This window comes from Agelaius phoeniceus, chromosome 3 (genome assembly GCF_051311805.1).
Source record: "Agelaius phoeniceus isolate bAgePho1 chromosome 3, bAgePho1.hap1, whole genome shotgun sequence".
In the NCBI taxonomy this organism is placed as follows: domain Eukaryota; kingdom Metazoa; phylum Chordata; class Aves; order Passeriformes; family Icteridae; genus Agelaius; species Agelaius phoeniceus.
Genome location: NC_135267.1, coordinates 100,935,740 through 100,945,446, shown reverse-complemented (window position 1 = coordinate 100,945,446; position 9,707 = coordinate 100,935,740). Strand labels below are relative to the sequence as shown.

Here is a 9,707-nt window from a genome sequence, read left to right as displayed (position 1 = left end):
GACGCTTGACCTCTAGAAAATCACAGCATTAGCTAAGAAATAATCTCCAGGAGCAGGTGACATGGACAAAAACCAGAATCAGCCAATGGACACCAACAAGGAGAAAGGTTTGTATTTCTGCATGACATGGGAACTTGTCAGGGTATGTCCACTCCAGCCACCATGGAAGGGTCTGGCCAGGTACAAACCTCAGAGCAGCCTGCTTTAAAGCGTGGCTTGGGGATCTTCCCAGAAAGCTGCCCCGAGGGGAGGGCATGGCCGGCATCCCACAGGGACCACCCCTAGGGGAGGCCTTGCACCGGCACCGCATCCCACAGCTGTGCCTGGAGGACACCGGGACCGCTTGACCGTGGCGCGGGCAGTCGCCGCCCACGCAGGGCCCGTTTCAGTCGGTTTGCAGCGCGGTGACGCTGCCGGGGCACAGCTCCGCCTCGGGAAAGTGAATACGGGGGTAGGTACAAGGAAACACCCTGTTGTTGACACGAGCTCCTCAAGGGCGTCCCGGGACGCTCCTCAGGTTCCCGGTGCCCGGCGGGACCCGGGCCAGGCTCGGCGGTGCCAAGGGGCGGTGCCAGGGCGGGTCAGGGGGCGGGGCCGCGCGTGTCGCTCCCGCCCTTCCCGCGCCGGGGTCAGCGCCGGCCGCGGGGCGGGGCCGCCTTCGAGCTCCGCTCCCATTCGCTGTCGGGCGGCGGGGCGCGCGTGCTGACGCACCCGGCGCTGCCATTGGCTGCGGGCGCGGAGGGGGCGGGGCGGGGCCGGCGCTCGGTGAGTGAGGGCCGGGGCGCGGCGTGAGGGGGTCCCGGGGGGTATCACGGGGGTCCCGGCCTCGTTCCCTTTGGAACCCCGGCACCCCCGGGTGCGGCGCCTCCTCGGCCTCTTTGCCTTTACTTCTTGTCTTTTTGGTTAATTTCCGTTTTTTCCCAGCGGCGGACAGAAAGCGGGTTAGGAGAGGAGCAGAAAATAGCAACCCTCGGAATCCCGCAGGCCTGAGGGGCGAGAGCCGTGTGGGTTTTTCCCCAAAACAAGCCCAGAAATGCTCCCCAGCCAAAGCGGAGCTGGCGGGAGACGGAAATTCCATCAGCATCCGCTGCGCTCAGTGCATTCCATCAGCCAAGCGATCCCAGGGGCGACGGGAGCCGCTCCTTGGACAGAGCCCTCCTTGTCCGGCGGCCTTTGTGCGGCGCCTTGGCCGGCAGGTCCCGTCTGACAGCCTGAAACAGCTCAGGGATCGCTTTTCAGGAGAGATCCCCGCGGACCTTCCCTTTGAAATGAATGAAGTAGCCCCACTGTCTTCTGTTATCTAAAACCACGACCACGGGTATAATTTCTGTGAGACAATGGAGGGCTTGGGTGTTCGGGCTGTTTTCCTGTGTTTTTGAGGCCAGTGGAAAGTTTCCACTGTGCCTATAGTTGTGGTCCTGCATCCCTCCTCAGTCCTGCCCGAGGATTTGGGATTGCTTCTTCCTGTCGCCAGGGTTAATCTGGATGCGTCGCTGCCACTGGCAACCTGACCTCTGAATTTTTTTGGGCTTGTTGGAAAATGGTGAGAAAGCTCCTTCGCTAGACGCTCGTGTAGCTGGGAGTTGCACTTAGTGGCAGTAGTGTTCTCGCTTTGTTGTTAAATATTACTTTTTTGTTGTTAAATATGACTTTTTTGCCTGATTGTTCTGTGTGTGGGGTGTGTGCGACATCCCTGTCTCGTTTGTGTCCGGGTGTGGTTTGGATATCCAGCTGCCTCTGAAGTTAATTGAAAGCAGCAGCCTGAATTAGAGACTTTGGAAAATGCAGTGAGATCTCTGGTGTCCCTTTAAATACCCTTACAAATCCTGCAGTAAGCAGATTTACTCTCGCTCCTGTGTATTGGCAGGTTTCCTGGTTTCTCTTTAGCATCCAATTAGCTTCTGGAGATTTAATGAACCTGTGAACCAGCACTTGCTCTTTTTTTAAAGACCAATGGCATCGCAGAAATGTAAATCACTGCATGCTGCCTCCATAAGATAACAAATGATCTTAACTTCAGAATATTTGCCCTCCTCCACACAGTCAGGAAAATAACAGATGGGTCATGGCCTGTAAGTTTTATTTTATGTTGCTTAACGCATGTTTTTCAGATTTAAGGTCAAACTTTGATGGTTTTTACAGTTGTTTTTACTGGGCTGACACCTGACCCAAACCACCAAATCTGGTGGAGGTAAAGATGTTCACATCCCTTTGAATTTAATGTGGCATCTTAAAAATAAAGCTGTCCTGAGGCCGACTTTTGGTTACAGCACATTCACTTTTAAACTTTAGAGGCAGCTTTGATGCCTTATTAAGCTTTTCTTTCTTATATATATATATATATATATATATATATATATTAAGTTACATAACAAGGGCAGATTTATTGATGCCATTTTTTACAACAACCCCACCTCTTTGTGTGGAGATACAGCCTTTCCGAGGGCAGAAGAGAGCAGTGCAATCCATTTCAGATACCGTGATGTGCGTTGCTTTGGCTTTGGCAGCAGTTTTAGGAGTGGACTGGGGGTCCAGCTGCGGGCCGGGGCTCTGCTCGTGCCCTGGGCAGCCGCTGCCGTGCGGGATCAGCTGCCGGCTCTGGCAGGGCACGGGCGGCCGCGGGGGCTGTGCCTGCGCCGGGGATTTGGTCTCCCCTGGAGACCCGGCGCGTCCTCCCGCCGCTCTTTGTTCCCGTGCCCGTGGGAAAACCCCGCTTGTCCGAGGGAGGGGTGGATCGTAAAACGAGACTGTGACAAAAGAGCTGGAGGAGGGAGTGAGTATCATCTTGTTTCCCACTTCCAAGTATTGTTTGGGAATTCTTTCTCGCCTCTTTTTTTTTTTTTTTTAATAATTTAAATTTCATTTTAGTTGAGTTTGCTGTTGTTGCTCCCTTGGCTGGTCTCTTTGCTGGCAGCAGCTGGGGGAGTACCAGCAGAACCACTCTGCTGACATTTCCCTGCTGCCAGCACCTTGGTTTGGGCTGGAGTTGCCGGAGGAGGCTGTGTTGGGTCCCCTTCATTTGGCTCGCGGGTTATCCTGCAGCAGCAGTCAGTGCAAGTATTTCCATTGATTAATTTCCCAAAGAGTTAATTTCATGAATTGAGGTAGAAGCTGCAGAGCTGAGCTCCAGGTTTGAGTTTTACAGCCTCCTACCTCCCTCTTTGACTTTTTATAGCTCCTTCTTGCTTCTGGGTGGCTTCTGCTTCAAGGTTTTGGGTTTGTATCTTTAGAAACCAGTCAGCTTTCCACCCCAACAGCCTTCAGGGCTCAGCCACGCCAGGAGGTGCTTCATGTCCTGGTTAATGATGTCTCACTCGAGCCCAGTGACCCCATGGGGCACAAAGTGTTGGGGACATTGGCCATCACTGCAGGACTCTGGTGCCTGGTATAAAGCCCAGGTTTGTTCTTGGAATGGCCAGAGCTGGAATGAGATTTTCCCTGTGTGCCACATCCTCAGAAGCAGAAAATGCTGCTGAGATGTGAGGGTTTGCTCTTACCACTGTCCCACCCGGTGTACCAAGATGCTCCTTTATGAATTTCGGGGTCTCACCCCGATCTTGCTTCAGCTCTTTGTTATTGGGCAAACCCAGTTTCTTGGCATGGAGACAAGGGGGGACGCTGAGATGCCATTGCTCTGTGTTCCAGAGAGCCCGAGGCTCAGCATTGTCCTGCGGAAGGAGCTCCGTGCTGATGGCCGTGGATGTGGGAAAATCACCTGAGGAGTCCCTGAGCGGGAAGGCCGAGGGCGATGGGAGGTGGGACAGCGCAGACACGGAGATGGACTTCCCGGAGCTGGCAGGGAGCCTGCACCAGCTTTTGGGGACAGAGGAAGCCAAGCCCAGCCTGCAAGGGACAGAGGGTGTGGCAGTGAGCAGACACAGTCACAAGGCCACTGACATTATCCACGGAGGCTCCAGCTGCCGCCCAGAAGTGTCTTCAGCATCTGCACCCACATTTCCCAGAGCAAGAGCAAACTCCTCAGGGAAAGGGTTGTTAGTGGATAGAGCTGCTGATGGTGGCCCTGTGCCTTGTCGAGTTGGCCACTGGTTCCTCTCCTCAGAAGAGCAGCAGGTGAGAGGGTTTGTACCTGCAGGTGAGAGGGTTTGTACCTGCAGGTGAGAGGATTTGTACCTGCAGGTGTTGCTGCACCACCAGGAAGTCCCAGGAGAGGTGGAGACTTGTTTGTCAGGGCTCTCCCAGCAAGGGCTTTCCATCTCTGCCAGACAGAGTGTGCCCTGTCTAGGCTAAGATATGTGGTGGGGAAGGGCTTGGGCTCCCCTACCCAAGCTGTAGCGTCCATTCCAAGTTGCCAGTGCAGAGCTGGGAACTTGCTCAGGACAGTGCTCTTTAGATAAGCCTCTTGCTGCTGGATGACCCATGCAGCTTCCAAAGGCCCTTGAGATGCCTTTCCTTAAAAGCAAGCCCTGCTCTGAGCAGCTGCAGGCCATCCCACAGAGGGAACAGGGTTCCACTTCCAGCCTCAGCTCATGGCAGGTCCAGGGTGGGGCTTTTATCTCCATATCCCAGAACAAAGGACCCTTTTGTCTGGATGCTGTGCTTCATTTCCTTCATGTCTCTCTCCCTTTCCTTTTCTGTCCCGCCCTTGAGCAGGTGAAGGCTTCGGGCGGTTGGGACCCGGTGTCCAGCCCTCCCAGCCGGCGCAGCTCTGCCGAGGAGAACATCCCTGCTGGCAGCCGCCATGATGCCCATGTTGGCTGTCGGAGACAAAGTCTGGGAGCTCAGTCCCCGTGTCCTTCCACGGCAGAGCTCCTGCGGCCCCAAACCCCGCCCAGCCCCGAGAGTGCCCTGCGGAGCCGCTCCGTGCTGAGCCTCTCTGCTCTGTCCTCAGAGGGAAACGGCCCCTCCGAGGAGCCGTCCGGAAGCTTGCCTGCCAGCACGGATGTCCCTTCTGCGGCCACCACGGCTGCCCAGGACCTGTGTTGCCCATGGGGGGTGGAAGGCAGGGCCCTGCAGAGGCGGGAGCCCCCCGGCGCTCTGCTCGATTACCGCAGCTCCGTGGGGCGCATTCGGGAGATCTCCTCCTACCAAGCCGATTACTGGGCCTGTGCCATTCCGGATTCACTGCCCCCATCGCCGGACCGCAGCTCACCCCACTGGAACCCCCACAAGGAGTACGAGGACTTGTTGGACTATGCTTACCCACTGAAGCCGAGGTACAAGCTGGGAAGGATACCGGAGCCTTTCCTCCACGACTCAGGAATAGGTCTGGACAGCTTTTCTACTTCTCCTGAGGGCGTGTCCAGGTCCACCAGCATCTACGGCCGAGCTGGGCAGGCTCAGGGAAGCAGAGAAAACGGACTTCGGGAGTTTGTGGCCTCTGCAGAGAGATTCTCCACCCCAAGGCCTGGAAAAAGAGGCTGCTCAGGAGCTGTCTCATGCTTTGAATCTTCACCTATTGCCAAAGCATCATTTGGAAGGAGTTCTTCCTCTCACCTTTCCAGAAGTTTTGCTAAGGATGTAAGGGTGGAATCATCTGGGCCAAGCCCACCTGGGCACCCTGCTGCCGATGGGAGAAGCTGGGATACCAGAGGAAGCCCCTGCCCAAACTACACAGGGCAGGTGAAAAGCACCAGTAGGTTTTTACCTACCACAGGAGTGCTCCCCCTGAGGAAGGAGTGGGAGACTGATGAAGAATTTCTTTCCTTGCCTCCGAGACTGAAGGAGCTGGAAAGGCTGGCTCAGTTTTTGTCCAATCTTTCCTTAACTATAAGGATGCCTGGGCATGACCACCATAACCTTCCACATCACAGCACCAGCAAGGAGCCCCTTTCATCTAGGTTGGCTCCTTTTGAAGAAGTGAGAGGTGGGGATGACAGAGGGAATATTGAGGGTTATGCTGGGCTGTGGCAACACTGCAGCTCCCGAAAGCCCAGCTGGGAAAACACAGAATCGTACGGCTGGAGCCACAGGGATCCTCCCTGCAGGCTTCTTCATCTGCCAACTGCTCTCAGGGACACATTGGATGGGATGTGCCTGAATGAACCACGGGTCAAGGGGCATCCAAAGAAGAGCCAGCAGAGCGAGTCCCTTATCCAGTGTCTTAAGGTAGGCTGAGACCAGAAATAAAGTTTATTCTGGGAAGATCTTGCATAAAATGTGCCTGTCTTTATGGCAGGATTAATTAAAGCTTCCCGTTCTGCATGATGTGTCCTGCCTGGCAGCTGGTGGTAATTTATGCAGGGGGGCTCACCAGAGCAGATAATTCCTTCTGATGGAGCAAGAGCCCATCTTGCTTTCCCCTGGGGCTCAGTGTCACAGACCAGGCCGGATGGAGATGTGGCACTCAGCTGGGTCCCCCAGCCCACACGTCCTGCAGTGCTGCTGCACTGGGCAGGAGGCAGGAGCTGCAGCAACTCTTAAGGGTTTCCTGATTGTTTTGTGGATTATTAAATTCATCCCAGCACTGTGCTCCCACCCTCCTCTCCATCTTCTTCCCACCCCAGTGCTGGGATGAATTTGGAAACGATGCTAGGCTGTGTGCACAGGAGTGTTATCATGCACATAGCTGCAAACTCATCTCCTCCTCTGGTATGGAAATAACTCTGTTGATTTAAAAGCATCTTCTCTGTATTTGTCATGCCAAATTGCAATGCCAGGGAAAAGCACTGCTTTATGGCAAACTCCTGAAGAGCAGGAACAGGTCTTGAGCCTGATTTTGGTGCCAGCAGAGGCCCCTGGGTTTCATGCAGCATCTTACAAAAATACACCCTTACCGAGACGCTTTAAAAATAAATGAAAGCACTTAATTGAACGAGACAATCCCTTGGGGAAACCAGATGCAAATTAACTGTATGGCTCTGGTGAAGAGGATGAGGATACCTCCTGGGCTGGGAGGCGGTGGAGGCCAACCTCTCCTTCAGTCTGGGTGCTACCAGCCTCCAGCACCTCTCCATGCAGACATTTCATGGTGGCCCTCAATTCTTGCCACACAGTGGGTGCTGGAACTGTTCAGGAGTTTAAGGTATTTTTGCCTTTTTCCCATTGGACTCTTGGTTTCCCAAGCTTAGGGATGTTTGTGTTCCAGGGTCAGAGAGAACAGGGAATAGGTGCTTTCCAAAACACCACTGGCTCACCTCTTCATGTCCCTGCACTGTCTCTGTTGCAGAAACAGATCAGTGACCCTTTTTTTATGCTTTGTTGAGCAGATGTTTTGCTGCCAGCTGGAAGAGCTGATCCACTGGCTGTACACTGTGGTGGATGTCACCGGCAGCTGGGTGCCACCCTCGCCGGATGCCCAGAGCGTGTTGGCATCGCTGCACCGCTACCTGGTGGGTGTCACCCTTGCTCTGCTTCCTCCCCTCTCCTGTGCTGCAGGCAGCAAGGAGTGGGAAGCCAGGCATCACTGGAATGGTCCAGGATGCTCTGCGTTTCCCAAGCCAAATTTGGGAGCACCAGGAACCTGCTTGGCGGAAACTGCTCCCTGGGCAACCTGCCACAGGTGTGTGTTTCAAAAACCCTTCTAAGAAACGCTGCTCTTCTCCTTGCCGTGCCAGGAGTTCAGGAAGGATGTGGCTGACCACCGGAGCCTGACTGAGAGCGTGCTGGAGAGGGGAGAAGCTCTCCTGGACTGCATGGCATCGAATTCACCAGGTGAGGAGGAGCCCTTGTGTGGGGCTGCTCATGGACACAGGTGATGCTTGCCAGGGCATCAGCCCCCCAGAATCCCTGACCCAGCCTGGCCAGCACCACAGCACACACAGAGTGGTTGCTCTGGTGATTTGGAAGAAGGGATTTCTAAGGGGTGGGCTGTAGCTGCAGTCACCAAAGGGGTTTTAGAGGTCGAGTGCTGCGTTATGGATGGGCTTTCTTGCACAGTTCCAAAGGTTTTCTCTAAGACCCCCTATTTCTGCATCTTCATGATGAACCTGGAGCCTCCTGGGTCAGTCCCCTCCCCCTGCCAATGCTGCGTCACAATGGGGATGGAATGAACAGCCACAATATTGATTTTTAACACTTAATTTCCTTCCAAAGTCTGCCTGGACGAGCAGAACTGTCAGCTCTGACAGACACTGAATTATCGCATTCCTGTCACCTCCATTCAGGCATTTTTGCTTTCCAGCTCTGAAAGACACGCTGGCTCTGATTGCCAAACAGTCGGAAGAGCTCGAAAGCCACGCAGAGCACCTGTACAAGTCCATCCTGGCTGCTGTGGGCCCCGTGCGGGGCAAGGACGCGGGGCAGGACGAGGGAGGTGCAGCACACGGCTGCTCCCTGGGTAAGCAGGGGCAAACCAGCCTTGCTGCAGCGGGCAGAGAGGGGAGGAAGCACAGGAAGAGAAACTCTCAAATTAGCAAACACCAAACATCAGGCTCCATTGTTATTTCTTTGATTCTGTTTGGAAAGCCTGAGAAGGCAGCAGGGAGACTCAAAATAGATGCCCCGTCGTGTTTAACCCTGTCAGGGAAAGAGCAGTGCGGGTGAACCAGCTGCTGAAACCCAAGAGCATGAGGGGAGCGATGGCAGCTCCGCAGGGACTGGGCAGGCAGGTCCCTGTCACTCAGGTCTGGGGCATGGCAGCAGTCCAGCACAGACACCTGCTCTGCCCAGATCCCTTGCACAGCACAGGGGAGATGAGGAAGGGATACATTCTGGTTTTTTATTTTCTCTGGTTTCGGTATAATGGTGGGGAAGGGAAGCAAGTAACTTCAGGTATAGGGGCTAGAAAACTTGTTTGCTTATTTCTTGACCATGTCCCTTCAAAGAAAACTGGAGGCAAGTGTTTCAGTGGTGCCAGCCTCTTAGAAGAGAAAAACAGTGTCTTAAGTAGTGTTTGGTTTGTTGTGGTTTTTGAATTGCTGCCTCTACCCAGCTGTACCCTCTTGCACCGGTGAGATGGGGGAATAGAGCATGGGGGTTTCTTTCTTTGTGAGACTGCAGGCAAAGCACAGCACCAAACACCTCATTTTATTTCAGGTGCTGCCTCTGTCAGACCTAGGCTGCGTTAGCCCATCTCAGGAGGGCTCAGAAGAATTGCAGGAAGCACCAAACCACTTCCATCACCTCTCCAGAGATGCCAAAATCTGTGTCCAGTTGCCCATGGGGCTGATTGCAGCGTGGGTTTGTGCCATGGCTTGAGAAAGGTGCCCCGTACAGCAGGTGTGCTGGGATGTCCAGAGTTGTGTAAGGAATGTACAGCTGGCCTTTTCTGGTTTGTTTTTTTAATAGCTTCCCTTTTTTATTGAAGTGGGCTGTTCTGTGTTAGCAAAACATCAGGAACAGTTTTTTAACTGAGCAATCCATAGTGTGCCGTGCGCTCGCTAAGTAAAGCCGTGTGATTTTAATAGCCCTGTTCTCATGGTTTGTTTATGCTCGTCAAAAATAGGTGTGAGAAGCCAAGAAATAGCAACTCCTTCTGGTTCTTGGGAGCAAACTGAAGGCCTGTTTATAATTACCACTCCCTGCTGAAGCAGAGCCTACTTAACTTTCAATTTTGTTATTCATAAACACAAAAAGCTGTAATAATGAATCCAAATAAAATAATAAACAAGCAAGTTCAGGCAGGGAGGAGCCAGGTTCCGTGTAACCTGTTGCTACCTGCTGCTGGCAGGAGCTGGGTTAGTGCTGTGCTGGTTTCCTGGGGTGAAGTTTTGCCTTCCCCCCTTCCAGCTATTGCAGTTAAGTCACTGCTGAGAACATTCATCAAGGGTTTCCACACCCTTTCTCCAACAGAAAAAGGGCAGCTCTGA

At 53.8% G+C, this 9,707-nt stretch overlaps 1 protein-coding gene across 3 annotated transcripts; it reads left to right on the top strand.

Moving 5' to 3' along the window:
* The first annotated feature begins 731 nt into the window (after positions 1-731).
* CEP68 (centrosomal protein 68) lies at positions 732-9,302 on the top strand. Of its 3 annotated transcripts, none has more exons than XM_077175981.1 (7): positions 732-765; positions 3,646-4,071; positions 4,612-6,066; positions 7,167-7,289; positions 7,515-7,611; positions 8,081-8,236; positions 8,935-9,302. In XM_077175981.1, the coding sequence occupies exons 2-7, from the start codon at positions 3,691-3,693 to the stop codon at positions 8,964-8,966; spliced, it is 2,244 nt and encodes a 747-aa protein (XP_077032096.1). In that variant the 5' UTR covers positions 732-765; positions 3,646-3,690; the 3' UTR covers positions 8,967-9,302. The 3 variants fall into 3 exon arrangements, with proteins under 3 accessions (XP_077032096.1, XP_077032095.1, XP_077032097.1); XM_077175980.1 differs by lacking the exon at positions 732-765 and adding an exon at positions 781-1,543; XM_077175982.1 differs by lacking the exon at positions 732-765 and adding an exon at positions 1,553-2,773.
* Positions 9,303-9,707: the final 405 nt, after the last annotated feature.